The sequence below is a fragment of the Drosophila serrata genome, unplaced genomic scaffold (assembly GCF_035046125.1).
Source record: "Drosophila serrata isolate PLE 108 unplaced genomic scaffold, ASM3504612v1 contig_240, whole genome shotgun sequence".
NCBI classification, from domain to species: domain Eukaryota; kingdom Metazoa; phylum Arthropoda; class Insecta; order Diptera; family Drosophilidae; genus Drosophila; species Drosophila serrata.
This window is the reverse complement of record NW_028257138.1, coordinates 3807015-3820593: the sequence shown is the minus strand read 5'-3', so window position 1 is coordinate 3820593 and position 13579 is coordinate 3807015. Positions and strand designations below refer to the sequence as shown.

General features: G+C 40.6%; 5 protein-coding genes across 7 annotated transcripts in view; 2 read left to right on the top strand and 3 right to left on the bottom strand.

Moving 5' to 3' along the window:
- The window catches only part of Btk (tyrosine-protein kinase Btk29A), a 51484-nt gene extending 46580 nt beyond the window's left edge, over nucleotides 1-4904 (bottom strand). The window contains exons 1-2 of one of the 2 annotated variants that reach the window (XM_020943459.2): nucleotides 4335-4904; nucleotides 1891-2142 (exon numbers count right to left, since the gene is read on the bottom strand). In XM_020943459.2, coding sequence (XP_020799118.2) covers nucleotides 1891-2124 — 234 coding nt within the window. In that variant the 5' untranslated portion in view covers nucleotides 2125-2142; nucleotides 4335-4904. Of the gene's footprint in view, nucleotides 1-91; nucleotides 825-1890; nucleotides 2143-4334 lie in introns of those variants that run through there. The other variant, XM_086830577.1, reaches the window with a different exon arrangement.
- Nucleotides 4905-6052: 1148 nt separating this feature from the next.
- Nucleotides 6053-7708, bottom strand: wol (Dolichyl-phosphate beta-glucosyltransferase wollknaeuel). The gene is made up of 4 exons (XM_020943430.2): nucleotides 7437-7708; nucleotides 7197-7371; nucleotides 6611-7007; nucleotides 6053-6549 (listed from the first exon to the last, which is right to left on the bottom strand). Exons 1-4 carry the CDS (start codon nucleotides 7500-7502, stop codon nucleotides 6207-6209), a joined length of 981 nt encoding a protein of 326 aa, XP_020799089.2. The 5' UTR covers nucleotides 7503-7708; the 3' UTR covers nucleotides 6053-6206.
- Scgalpha (sarcoglycan alpha) lies at nucleotides 7524-10187 on the top strand. Of its 2 annotated transcripts, XM_020943381.2 has the most exons (5): nucleotides 7524-8844; nucleotides 8910-9329; nucleotides 9431-9538; nucleotides 9620-9763; nucleotides 9823-10187. In XM_020943381.2, the coding sequence occupies exons 1-5, from the start codon at nucleotides 8276-8278 to the stop codon at nucleotides 9932-9934; spliced, it is 1353 nt and encodes a 450-aa protein (XP_020799040.1). In that variant the 5' UTR covers nucleotides 7524-8275; the 3' UTR covers nucleotides 9935-10187. The 2 variants fall into 2 exon arrangements, with proteins under 2 accessions (XP_020799040.1, XP_020799042.1); XM_020943383.2 differs by lacking the exon at nucleotides 9431-9538 and having other exon boundaries at nucleotides 8110-8844.
- Nucleotides 10188-10495: 308 nt separating this feature from the next.
- On the top strand, nucleotides 10496-11670 carry LOC110177042 (polyprenal reductase). Its single transcript, XM_020943559.2, has one exon. The coding sequence runs from the start codon at nucleotides 10616-10618 to the stop codon at nucleotides 11594-11596; it is 981 nt and encodes a 326-aa protein (XP_020799218.1). The 5' UTR covers nucleotides 10496-10615; the 3' UTR covers nucleotides 11597-11670.
- Ostgamma (oligosaccharide transferase gamma subunit) lies at nucleotides 11625-13118 on the bottom strand. The gene is made up of 4 exons (XM_020943558.2): nucleotides 12849-13118; nucleotides 12043-12769; nucleotides 11820-11982; nucleotides 11625-11751 (listed from the first exon to the last, which is right to left on the bottom strand). The coding sequence occupies exons 1-4, from the start codon at nucleotides 12933-12935 to the stop codon at nucleotides 11736-11738; spliced, it is 993 nt and encodes a 330-aa protein (XP_020799217.1). The 5' UTR covers nucleotides 12936-13118; the 3' UTR covers nucleotides 11625-11735.
- Between the last annotated feature and the right edge of the window lie 461 nt (nucleotides 13119-13579).

Genomic DNA, 13579 nt, shown 5'->3' with positions numbered 1-13579 from the left:
AATTACGAAATTCAAACTTGGCACATAAAACTAGTATCTCCCAAAGGGATATATTTTTATATATACATATATTCCGGCTTCGTGTGCTTACCTAGGAAATGGTAGAAATGTGCGTCTGTTTTCGGCTGTTTTCTGCTGCTGTTGGGCTTCAGGATAATCCTTTTAATTTAGGCGCAGAAACGAAACACACGAAATTCGAATATTTTTGGGGTGCGGCAAAAATGAGCGGCAGGACACTCACGCACGCACACACACGCACTAACAAACACACACACACACACTGAGGCAGCTGGCTACACTTGAAAAACTTTTGTTTTGGGTGGGGCGTTTTCTTTCCTTTTCCCGTTTTTTCTTCGGTGGCTTTCGGGTTCAGATTCGCACACAATTTTCCAACGACGCCATGGAAGGGAATTGCTTTTGAAAATTTTTTTATATTCCGACTGTTTATTATTTATTTCTTTAGTAAGAAAAACAGTATATTCACTAGACCTTAACGTTAAAGTTAGTTAATCAAACGTTTTTAGTTAAACTTTTTATTTGAACAATGAGACATAAGGGTGGTTTCACTGAAAAACCAATCAAATTTTCAAGGGTAGCAGCCGGCGCGTTAGAAATCTCTTTGTATTTCGATTAATAGCACAATTAATCAATAGTTAAGATACTTTTGTACTAATTTTAAGTAATTAGAATTTAAAAGAGTATTCAACTTATAGTACAATTTTTATTAAAGCGTTTTATTTTAGAGAGCCGGAAAATGATTTTTAGCACAGATAATACACGCACGAAAGCACGTCCTTATGCGACGAAACCAGGATAGAAACTCCTGCCACGGTTACTGAACTTCATCCAGGATTTTTACGGGGGAAGCGCTGCGCTCATGGGAAACTTCCAATTGGAAGTGGAATAAAGCGGGATAGGACAGTAACTCTACACCCAAGGGTGGGTTTTTTCCACCGGCTAACAGCTGCTGGTGTGTGTATGTGTGCGTGTGTGTTTTTTGGAGAGTATTTTCCACCCCCCCACAGTGGTTAATTTCCAGACTGGAAGGGATGTTGCCGAAGCAGCATTTGGAGACTTTTCTTGTTCTGAAAAGGCGACATTTGTTTTGAAACGAAAGCAGCCGGTTGCAGGAGCAGAGTAACTTTTCCGCCCCCACCCACACACTCTCCGCTCCTTTCTCATTTTCCGGGTGGTGGTGAAAATTGCTAGCCGGTGTAGGTGCCGTAATAACGACGCAATAAATGACGAAACCATGACGACAAGATGAGACGCCCACTTGAACATGAATAATGAACGGGGGAGCCCTCCTTTGAATTCATCATTCTCGTACTCCCTGTCCTCAGTACGTAGTTCCCTTTCCCAGTTCTTAGGTCCCTGTTCGTAGGACCCGTTCCCATTTCCTCGGAATCTGTCAAGGAGTGTCATTGTCAGCCGGGCAACTGACTAACTTCGACTCTTATCATCTGGAAGGTCCCTTATATATAAGATCGTATTAGTATTATTTGAATTATTAATTAGTTTCTTTGGATAAAAATATTATGATTTTAAAATATGAATCAACATGTTTCTGAACCGGAACCAACGATCATGTGTAGACTATCTAAGGATCTGTAAAATATTCCTAGCTAGGAACTTTATATTAATGTTTAATATATATTATATTAAACAGTTTCTCAAATTGGTAATCTCGCTGATCATTTATAAGCAAACTCGCTTTTTTTCACCAACCAAGATAAAAAGACAAATTAATTACTACAGTTTCCAAATCAGAGATTTTATCAACGCATATTTCGAGATTATGTTGATTCCATTTTGTTGATTAATGGTTAATTTTATGTGTATTTCGAATTAAACCTGTTGTTGACATGAATCCGTGATTAAATGACTCACCTCCACGTTTTCCACATCGAAATAGGAGAGCGTTTGCTTGGTCAACTCGAACCAGCGATGTTTGTAATTCACGGGCGTGAAGCGTTTCTTGTTTTGGGCCCTTTTGACCATCGAACCAGATTTTACCACATCGTAAAGCAGCTCCGACAATCTATCCAATTGGGCCTGAAAGGATTTACTGCTGGATCGCATCGATGAAGATGACTTGATGCTTCTATTGGTGCCCATCATCATCTTGAGAAGAAAGAGTATCTGAAAGGTTATAATAAACCAAAGAATATAAGAAAATATATTTAAGAAACAAGGTTTTATTTATATGAAGAATTATTATAAGAAAATATTAAATATTAATCCCCTTGCAAAGTAGGTACGACGGAAATACATATTTGTAAATCGTAAATTGTTTTCCCTTTTTAATGGAAGTCTTTTATGCGATTCTTAAATCAAATAATTTTATATAAATACTTGGTCTTAAGTATTTTTTGATAGTCTATCATCTAATCATAAAAATATACATCAACCATTTAAAAAAAAAAAAAATCTCCTGCAAATGCTGCGAAAAGTGATTCGAAATGATTTTATGAGCCATTTTTCCAATGCGTCACAAGTGATGGGTTAAAATTAGAAGCACAAACACAAAACAAAACAGCAAAAGAAATTGGTTACAACACACGCCGAAGACAAGGTCATAAATCAGAATTCGGTAGGGGGGCGTGGGCGTGCGAAACTTTTGGAGCGCCCTCGAGCCAATGAACCTTTGAAAGATTAAAGCCATTCAGCCATTGGAGCATTGGATCACCGGGAGTTACCTAGCTGACTAATTGCCGTGGGCGTTGCGGCTGACATCCATCAGATACATATACAGCGAGATACAGAGACTATAGTCTGGAGAGCGAGAAGAGTGGACAGACGAGTCTTGCAGCAAATCGAACGATTAAACGGACAATTAATTAGCCCCCTTCGGACTAGGCAGGGGACGTTTAAGTATACTATGTATACAGTGATCACTCGCTGACCTTGAAGTCGCTGCAACGCACAGAGCGGATTAAGGGATTAGCCTCCAAGGCGGGGTATTCCGTTTCCCTTTCTGGTTCTTCTTCCTTTCCTTGCAGCGAACACAACGTAAGCGAAGCGAAAAGACAACTACAAGGCGATATCGCAGGAATTATCACACTTCACCGAAAGCTAACAAGAGGCGGTTAAAATGCACAGGAGCGAAATGCAGGATGGAAAATATAAGTATAAATAAAAATATAGAATATTAATTAACTACGAATTTTTACCAATTTATAATATACCAATTGATATTTTATTTCGTAAAAAATTGTATGACTTCTTTGGTATTATTGATTTAAATCCGTCCCTGATCCTGCACAGACTCGTCTGCCCCGCATGGAAATAAACGAAAGGAAAACAAAACAAAGGCGACAACTACAATAACTGCCTGCCCATCCCCACCTCCTCCCGCCCTCTTTAATCAAGCAGAGCCGCCACAAAAGTGAGAGAGAGAGAGAGAGAGACGGAAAGTAGAGAATCTCGACGAGCTCCCTGCGCATGGCCATAAGTAATAAAATAAACACGGACCAAGGAAGAAAAGGAAGAAAAAGGATGGCGAAAAAAAGGCAGAAGGCGCAATGTGTACATAAATCTTTTCGGAGGAGCGTACACACACTTGTAGCAATATATATACGGAGATATATGCACATATAGCGGGCGTGGCCTGGCAACTCGTTTTTGACTTTGAATTTCGCCACGCAAATGGTCTTTGGTCGCGCTTAGTTTGTATTCTTCTTTGCCATTTAATTTTTTGTTTATTGTCGCAGCTTTTTTTCTAGTCGCGATGCTAGCCGAAAGAAGAGCGGGAGAGAGATAGACCGAAAGAGAGCGAATCTGTGACCTTAGCAAGAATTTCAAGACAATAGGAAAGAGTTTGGGTGAGTTTTTGTCATTTGTTTCACTTAATTCATTTAGTTTAAATTTATTTTATATTCATTTCTTAAAATGTAGTAGGAAATATAATCTGATTTTCCAATTAGAATTGCGAGTGTAAATGCAATGCCTTCTGATTAGAACGAAAATGCATTTCCGTGTTCTTATCAGCTGTAAAATGATGTATTGGGTTTTATTTTATTTATGTATTTTTAAATAAAACATTGTAAAATGAACATCTCTGATTAAATTTGATAGTATTTCGCCCTCTTTTTCATTGTTTCTACATTCTAAGTTTCCCGCTCTCTCCTCTCTTTCTTATCTTTCACTGCTCAAACAGCTCACACGATAATTCCAAATAGTTTTTCAAGCGCAGCTTGCAAGGCAATAAAATTTAATGCTGATAAAACAAAGAACAAACGGCGAAATTCGATAGCGCAACAAGGGGCAAAAGGGAGAGGTAGAGGAGAGAATAAAAGGGAATCAAAATGATAACTGTGCCAGTTCGCGCTTACCACAAGTGCCGTTGATTAAGCAATTTGAAGCAATGACCCGACCGCATTACAACAACAACCACAAAGATGGAGACCGCACTCGCTAACAACAAACCCCAAATTGGAGAATTGGAGAATAGCGGGACCGATATTTAGTAAACAACAACAAATCACTTTCGTTCGCGCGGCGAAGACGACGCGGCGAGGCAATACGAAGAATCAACCGACCGGCTTGTTCAGTATTTGCATACTGCGAAAAAAATAAACACTTTATAAACAATATACCGCCGCGCGGCAGGCACAGCTGAGCGCACGCCAATACGAACACCGAGACACCCGCGCACACACTCTCACTTGCGTAGAGAGCAACAGGCTCAGGAATTCCTGGAACTTTTTACCCAGTTGCACTATCCCGGTTTTACGGCTTGCAGGAAACACTTTTCATTTGTTTGTTCAAGTGCGAACTATTGCGAGTACTGTTGGCGTTTCGCTAATTATAAATAACTCTTTTTAATTAAGTTTTAAGGAATTACGAGGAACCGAACAAAACGCGCCGTCGCGACCAGTGTGAACAGTGTTGCCAGATGAAAATATTGCCTTCGCCCTAAAAAATCTCAAGCAGCGGAGACTTCCTCCTAAAAAATCCAGTAGTCCAGTAAATTCAAAAAATGTATTAATTTGAACCATAGAAGAGAGTAATTTATCACTATAACGTTGTTGAATTGAATTATTGAAAAGTAGGTAAGTAATCAACAAGATATTATAGTTTTAACTTGTGAACTTTCAATTGTTCTGGGAAAAGGTGGATAACTTCGATGAAAATAGGTGGAGAGCTTTGCTGACTATAGAGTTTAAATTTTGGCTGGAATGAAATTTTAAGATTTCTTTATATATTTATACCCTTGCCGGGTATTATAGTTTCACTCAGAAGTTTGCAGTGCAGTGAGGGAGTCATCTTCAACCATACAAAGTATATAAATTTTTTATTAGCATCAACAGCCGAGTCGATAGTTTTAAAGCAATCTGCATATAAATTTGCAGTTAATCTTCTATATAATCTCACTCGGATATATGTCGGAACGGGCCGGATCGGACGACTATATCATATAGCTGGCATAGGAACTATAGCAAAATTTGTACGCAAAAAATGTAGCTTTTTCAGTTTTCAACAGATTTTTATAAAATTTGGTATACATCCATTTTATATTATTTTATTTCTTTTAAAAAAATTATATAAAAATGTAAAATTTTATAAAAATCTGACATCTATATCATATAGCTGCCTTACAAATAATCGAGAAATTAATACAATGAAAAATTATAACGTTTTCAGTTTTGAGCAGATTTTTATCAAATTTGGAATATAGCCATTTTATACTTTTCTTCAATTTTGTGTAAAATATTATAAAAATCGGACTACTATATCGTATAGCTGCCATAGGAACGATCGAGAAATTAATACCATAAATTATACCATACCCTTTTATATAATTCTAAAATTTGGATTTTAATTTTATGAAAATCGGACTACTATATCATATAGCTGCAATACAAACGATCGTTAGATATAGAGGAAAATTCAAAACTTTGAATGTAAGACTGTAAATTTAATATCTAAAGGTGAATGAATTAAAATTGAAAGCAGACATTACTTCATTGTTTTTTAACATAAATATATATAATTTATATTGTATTAATTCCTAGTGATCGAAGTTCTATCTGCAAGAATATATATTTAGTTTTCTTTTTTGTTTTTTATTTGAACAAATACTGTGTACTTAACTTTACATTTTTTTAAGGCCTACACAAAATAGTATTCAGAGTTCAGAGAGTTTTGGTAATGCAAAAAAAATGCTAGTCGGAAACGGGAAATGAGATCCCCTCATCATCCCATCAGTTCTCCTTCTTCTGGATAGCAGCTATCCTCCAAGCTCCGACTAAATACCGTAGCCAGATCATGCCCAAATCGGTGCCCATTTGCAACCAGGACCAGAACGGCGTCAGCTTCGAGCCATCGATCTCCGTCCAACGGACGGCAACCTCCGACATGGGCACCTTCAAGCGCTCGGCAAGATACAAAAGCTCCACATCGAAGGCCCAGCGCTCCACATGGAGGCTGGTGAAAAGTTTCCTGGCCGTTGAGCGGGTAAACAACTTAAAGCCACACTGGGTATCGCGGATGGTGCGAACGGCAAAAAGCCAGACAAGAAAATGGAAGCCATGCATTAGGATGGTTCTGTGAACATAAGACGAAGTTAGCTTTACTCTCACAAAACACCCAAAATAATAATAAATACCTAAAGAAACTCCTAGTGGCAATCGCATCATTCTCCAAATGCGCTCTCGATCCGATAGCAATGCCATCCTCTTGCCATTCCGGCGCCAGTTGCTTCAGCGCCTCCTCCAACTTATCGTAGTCCGGGAACTTGGTGGCTCCATCCGCATCGGCGAATAGAAGATGACGCCCGCGGGCACTCAGGACGCCAATGCGAACGGCACCGCCTTTGCCGCGATTCTCGATGAGTTCAAGGACACGAACCTTCTCAGCTCCATGCTTCTTAGAGTAACGCAAAGCCACGGAAACGGTGGCATCCTGACTGCCATCACTCACCACGATCACTTCGTAGGTGAAACTGGGATTTCCTGCGGATTTCTGTTCAAGAAAGGCCAGGCACTCGTCCAACATAGCAGGCACTGGAAATAATAATTATCATGGTGATGGATTACTCATACATAATCAGTTAAAATATAGCTAATTACGCGAAAGCCAGAACACTCAAAGCCTAACTCGCATTTTAAAACCTGCAATTGAGGCTGACTGTATATGATTGAACAAAAAAAAAACGATAAACTAAAACTTTAACCATAAAAGGCAACACCTACATCGCTGCTCTTCATTGTAAGCTGGCACAATGACACTGAGCTCCAAACTAGGCGTCTCCTCAATGCTGGGAAATGGCAACGTCTTGATGCTTTTCGGATCCAGGAATGTCTCCTCATCCTTGTGCCTTTTGATGTTGGGATAGGGCTTGGTTTTGTACAAAACCAACGCTACAACCTGTGTGTATTTTAGTTATCAATAATTCGATAATGATTTACGTGTGTTTACGAAGGAGAACTCACCAGCAGCACCGCAAGAGCAATAGCGGAGAGCAGATAGAAGCATAGCTGGCACAGGCAGGGAAACATCTCTGGGTTGTTTTTAAGGGGTGGCCGCTTATTTGAACAGATGCACCTGCTGCTGCTACCTATCGTCAGCAGACATTACTTATTCCAATTTGTGCGAGATAAAAGCGGTAGCCACGTATTAAATTCCAAGAATTTTAGCCCGAAATTTGCCAAGAGGCAGCTGATTAGGGTTGTCGCTCAACTAGGGATGGGACTAGTTGACTGTCCTAAGAAGTTATCGATTTGTGCAGTTATCAAAATACTGTTATTTTGTTAAATAAATATAATAATAATTGTGGATCAAATTAATTCATTTCTGATTTGTTTAATAAATAATCGAATATAAAAAGAAAAGTCATGCTTATTTCCAAGGTCGATAACTTTCTTCTTTACTACTTGAGAGCTATTACTTTGTAACGGAAATATACCAGAAAAATACCACATCATTTCAATCGAATTTAAAAGTTTGAATTTAATCTATGAAAATATTTGATTTAGATCGACATATTTAAAAACATCAAATAGTTTATAGTAAATTTCTTAATAACTAATTTCTTAAATCCATAACTGACCTTAGTCACAGGTGATTTCTTCTTGTCAAGCCTCAAGGCGCAGGCGCTCTCTTTATAAATAAAAACAAAATATATTTGGGACGAAAACATCTCGAATCTCGCATCTCTTTACCTCTCTCAATTGGATACACACCATCGGAATTTTTCGTGGTTCTGGGCGGATTTAGTACTTGTTTATTGTCAATTAAAAATGTGCTTGTGAATTAAAGGCAGGAAATTAATATGAAAATGAAACGTTTAAGCTTTATACTGCCCGTCTTAGCCGTAATGTGGACCCAGGAAGCGGCGGGCACGAAGCTGCAGGCCAGTGTGGGAGAGCTCTTTACGTACAAAATCGAACCACAGCTCTTTAATTGGACACATCAGGTCATCAGTGAACAGTTTCGCTATCGCCCCTCGCTGATGAACTATCCCGATTTGCCCAGTTGGATGAGATATATGTATAGTCATGAATATCATGCAGGGTTCCTCTACGGCACACCGCCAGAATCAACTGCAGGCAAGGATATCAGCTTGGATGTGGTGGCCTTAAATCGCCAAAATTACGAAACTCGTCGCATTGTTCTAAGTATGTTCGTGGCCCACAAGTTTCCTACCCCAAATGTCGTCCAGATGAAGATCGACAACTTAAACTGGGTGCATCTGATGGATCCTGGAAGGGTTGAGAATCTGCGCAATATATTCCGAAAGGATCTGTGGCCAAACAGCAAAGAGGACTTGAGTGTGGTCTTTATGGAATCGGCTGTGAATATGGGAGGACGATTACCTTTGCGACCGCAGCAACGTGAGGGGTAAGTGTGGGAATAATATTATTATTATATAAACAAACTAATATTCAAATAACTAAACCTTCCAGCGTCATTGTCCATGTGGGAAGCTTTGCACAGTTCTCACCCCGTCTCAAGGAGCTCCAGGAGGAAGTGCGTCCTCTGTACAAACTCCCATCGTGCACCTACAAGCGCACATCCGTCCAGAAAATCTTCGAGAATGTGGGCTTCAAGCTGGACTGGTGTGCTTTCCGAATGGTGGGCGTGGAATCGCCCACGGAGATCCTCTACCACAGCGGCAAGCAAAATGAGCAGCAGGCGGCGGAGGAGCAGCCGAGGCAGGAGCAGGAACAGGAGCCGCAGGATCGCTGGATGGGGATCTCAAGGGAGGATGTGCCAGTGCGGAACTACATAGATGAGTTTGCCTTCGCCTTCGCCATTCCAGGCATGATCTTTGCCATTCTAATCGGAATGCTATCGGCGGTGCTATGCTTCCAGCACGAGAAGTTGTGAGTGGGAAAAGCCCCATAATTAGTCGGTTTTTAATTTAATTTTTGTTGTTTTCTTTTGTATATATTTCTTACCTATTTGTTTCTTTTTGGGCCTTCAGTTCCGATCCACATTCTGAGTTTTTCTTTGCCAACATTTTCCACATCTGCGAAGAGTCCTGTGCGCCAAGCGTATCAAGTGATTCTGGTTCGGATGGTGGTTCTGAAAGGTGATTTTCCAAGTTACTTATTGAGTTTTATCTTTCATTAAATTATGGCGATTTTTCTTGCTAACGTTTCGTGTTTTTTAGCTCCTTAAACTTGGATTATCCCATGTCCTCAACGGTTCAGATGGTCCAGTGTTCGGATAGCAAATCGAATCAACCTATAACCACCTTGAAGAGCCTGAAAGATCCAAATTTTCTTTTGGATAATATTAGTATGCGGTCCCAGAGGTAAGATATAATAATTTACTGTCTAAAAAAAAATTAACATATATTTCAATATATTTCAGTCCCAACAACAGCTTTTATCAGTTGGACTGTGGCACCTCCAGCATTTATGCTCGCCCCAAGCCTCCACCCTACAAGGGAGGCACTCTCGGTCGGAATGGTGTGGATATTTGACAAACATCCCCTCGAGTCCTCTACTGCTAAAAAAAAGAATGAAGTTTGGATCTGAAGCGATTGATTATTAACAATAAGCAATATAGACGAGGAGCGTTATCACAATTGCATTAAAAAATACTCACACCTGCCGAAATATAGACAAGCCATATCGTAATTATCAATTTATATAAATGCATGAAACTGTAGCCAATTTACGTTGCTCTTTGAAATATTAAAGGCAAATAAATAAACGATTGTTTTTTACAAAAAAGACCGCCATTGCTATCGATTAGCTGGTTTCGATAAATAAGCTAGAGTTCCAATAGAGTCCCTCTCTTTTGGTGCTTAAACGTTTATGCGTTATGGCAAACTTTTAACGAATTCACAAAACTAATCTGCCATCACAACAATTTTTAAGTATGTATTTGTAATAAATGAGGTATTTTGTTACTTCATATATCAGTTAAATTAGGGTACTTTCTTCCCCTTAATTATGTATATTTTATTTAATTTCAAATAAAGTTTGGAATGCACTTACACTCCACCGCATAAACGACGATAGCATAACGATAGCAACACTTTAAAGCCGGTCTTGCGCATCATGGCAACCCTGGCTGCGGCCAGAACGAACATTCCGCAATTTTTCGGGAGAAAGTTTTTACCGTTTTACCGCGCTGCATCGACTCGAGAATTTTCGCAATGGCGCACGCCAACTTTGGAACCATGGAGTTCCTCGAGAATCTAATTGATCGATACAAGATCAACCTGCTGCAGATGATGTTTGGGACCTTCATCGCCACAATAGTCTTCTTTGGAGGCCTGATGACATTCCTGGAGAAGCACTTACCGAATAGCATCCGACAGTCCTTTCGGTACGGCAAGCACAGCTTCAAGGGCGAAACGGATCCATTGGTGGCCTGGCTGGAGGTGCCCAAGTCCTGGTTCAAGCACTTTTACATCTTCGCCATAGCCTGGAGTTGGCTGGGCTTCTTTCTGCTTGTGTCGACGGTGAGAGATCAGCGGGAGGCTCCCGAATATGTCCTACGATTCTTGGACTTTATGGGCGGCGGCCGGAGCCATCGGAAGGTGGAGATCGACTCGACGACGGCCTGTGTGGGCGCTTTGATGCTGACTCTGCAGTGCACCCGCCGCTTCTATGAAACTAGCTTTGTGCAGATCTTCTCCAGGCAAAGCAAGATTAACCTCAGCCACTATGTCGTGGGCTATGTACATTACTTTGGAGCCGTCATCGCCTTGTTATCCAACACCTCGGGCTTTGTACGCGGCTCTAAGCCCATGGAGTTCACCTTGGAGAAGCTGACGGGCCAGCAGATTCTCTATCTAGTCGTCTTCACCGTCGCCTGGCAGCAGCAATATGCCAGCAACATGATCCTGGTCAACCTGCGGAAGGACCCCCGCACGGGTAGCGTAAAGACGGAAAAGCATCTGCTGCCCAAGGGTGGACTCTTTAATCTTCTCTCCTCGCCGCACATGTTCCTCGAGGTGGTGATGTACTTCTGCATCGCCGATTTGTACATGCCGGTGAGGATCTGGCGCCTCATCTTCCTGTGGGTGGCCAGTAATCAAACGATCAATGCTTTGCTCACCCACAAATGGTACAAGGAGACTTTTAGGGATTATCCAAAGAATCGACGTGCTATCATTCCGTTCCTGCTCTAAAGACTTTTCGCATTTTTATACAAAATAATTTAGTAGTGGAATTTTTTATTAAAGTCGATTTTACACGCTCTGTCGCTGCTGGGTGATTTTTAACTACATAAAACGATATATTACGGGGGGAAACAGGTCCTGCTGCAGTCTATTTGAACAAGAAACTGCAAGGAAATGGAGGATTAACAGGATTAAGAAGCGATATTATAGGGAAAAGTTTGTAATAACTTACCTATAGGGATAACCCTGCGCTTTGGACCGGAATACAGACAGCAGGAAGGAGAAAAAGACGGTAAGCAGTACTAGACCCGTCATGGCCATAATCCTGTTCTTGTTGTGGCTCTTTGGTGTGCCCGATTCGATAAGGAGAATCATGCCCAGGACAATCATGGCGTCTGCAAAAAGGTATATCCAATTAGGACATATTTTGAGAAATTTTTAAGCTATAAACTTACTCAAAAACATGACAATGTATGTCTCCACCACCAGTTGTCCCTGTGAGGAGCCATGGATATAGGCCACGCCCCCGTTCTGCGACTTGTGCACAAGCGGCGGTCCACGAATGTGATTCCACATCTGACCCGAGATCATTGCGAAGCAAAATAACACCGCAATGGCACCCCATAGGTTCTTATTATACAGAAACTCCAGGTTATTCCGCCGTATGTAGAGGAAGCTACCAGCCAATGCCAGTAGAGTGATCATGGCCACCGTGCCTGAGTAATTAGGAGGACGGAAAATACGTATGGTAATATCCGTACGCTCAGCGACAAACTTCGCAATGGAGTCGGCGGCAAAACCAACGCGATGGATGTCCATGGTATCGGCACCCTTGGGCTTGCCCTTAGCCGGAAAATGCATAAAAACAGGGGCGGTGTTCAAGCGCATTATCTGGAACACCTCAGAACCCTCATCAAAGTCGACCATGGCGAAGAACAGCTTGTTGGAATAAGTCGAGGAGAAGCGGTACGAGTTGGCCACAATGGCGAACTCGTCGTGGGCATGCCGACAGATTTGGCACTGACGTGATGGCGCCAGCGCCGTCAGCATCACCACCATGGAGTAGTTTCTAGGACCACTCCTCACATACTCCTTGAACTTGGGGCCATTAAAGCGGAGCAATGGCTTCTTCATGTTCATGTCCACCAGGTTTTGTACTTTCTCCGACAGCGTCAAGCCCGACTGAAAGAAGGTGATAGAGACATGGGGATTACCTCAAAGCCGGCACGCAGGAAAAGTGACGTGGCCACCAAAAACAAACCTTAGATCTTGTCTGCGCGGCCGTGTAGACCGCAAAGGCCACCACTAACAGCAGCGCGCTGAGCAGCGTCTTGTGCGCCAGCTTCATCCTGCGGGCCGATTTGTTTAAAGTTTAATCTATTTCACTAAATTTAACGCTATGTAGCAGCGAAAAATGTTTAATCAAAAATAAAATTTCATCCGGCGACGCATGCAGTTGACTGTGAATGGCAATTAGCACCTGTGATACGTTCAATGTGAATGGTATTCCTTAACGATGGAGAGAAACTATCTATCGATACCGATGTTTTCTGGCAAACAAATTATAGTTATTAAACAAATGTAATAAATAATTATTTCCAGTCAATTCAAGTCTTTTAAAGAAAGGCAACTGAAACTGTGGAAAATTTAACATTGAAGATAATTTTCATGTGTTTAAAAAATCAATATTTACTATCTACTATATCTTATCTATCTTATCTTGTATAATTCATTCTATACAATTTATTGCAAATGCATATAATCACAAAGCACATCTTGCTTATAATCAAACAGTTCTCAAGCCATATTAAGCATTTTAAATAGTTTTTTATTATTTCGACCGTAATTTTCATTAAATAAATAAATTTTCTTCTGTAATTGTATTATTGTATTTTTTTAACCAAAATATGTTTACTATCTACTACTCTAAGAATATTCATATAAAACATTTTAAGTTGTTTTTTAGTATTACGACCGAAATTTTCATTCAAT

What these genes read in the sequence shown, in the direction of transcription:
- LOC110177042 (XM_020943559.2), top strand. Translation starts at nt 10,616, where the DNA reads ATGGCGCACGCCAACTTTGGAACCATGGAGTTCCTCGAGAATCTAATT.
- wol (XM_020943430.2), bottom strand. Translation starts at nt 7,502, where the DNA reads ATGTTTCCCTGCCTGTGCCAGCTATGCTTCTATCTGCTCTCCGCTATT. An exon ending in TTGCTCTTGCGGTGCTGCTG is followed by an intron (nt 7,372 to 7,436) that starts GTGAGTTCTCCT and finishes AAATACACACAG; the next exon opens with GTTGTAGCGTTGGTTTTGTA. An exon ending in TTACAATGAAGAGCAGCGAT is followed by an intron (nt 7,008 to 7,196) that starts GTAGGTGTTGCC and finishes TATTATTTCCAG; the next exon opens with TGCCTGCTATGTTGGACGAG.
- Ostgamma (XM_020943558.2), bottom strand. Translation starts at nt 12,935, where the DNA reads ATGAAGCTGGCGCACAAGACGCTGCTCAGCGCGCTGCTGTTAGTGGTG. An exon ending in CCGCGCAGACAAGATCTAAG is followed by an intron (nt 12,770 to 12,848) that starts GTTTGTTTTTGG and finishes ACCTTCTTTCAG; the next exon opens with TCGGGCTTGACGCTGTCGGA. An exon ending in ATACATTGTCATGTTTTTGA is followed by an intron (nt 11,983 to 12,042) that starts GTAAGTTTATAG and finishes ACCTTTTTGCAG; the next exon opens with ACGCCATGATTGTCCTGGGC.
- Scgalpha (XM_020943381.2), top strand. Translation starts at nt 8,276, where the DNA reads ATGAAAATGAAACGTTTAAGCTTTATACTGCCCGTCTTAGCCGTAATG. An exon ending in CGACCGCAGCAACGTGAGGG is followed by an intron (nt 8,845 to 8,909) that starts GTAAGTGTGGGA and finishes TAAACCTTCCAG; the next exon opens with CGTCATTGTCCATGTGGGAA. An exon ending in ATTAGTATGCGGTCCCAGAG is followed by an intron (nt 9,764 to 9,822) that starts GTAAGATATAAT and finishes AATATATTTCAG; the next exon opens with TCCCAACAACAGCTTTTATC.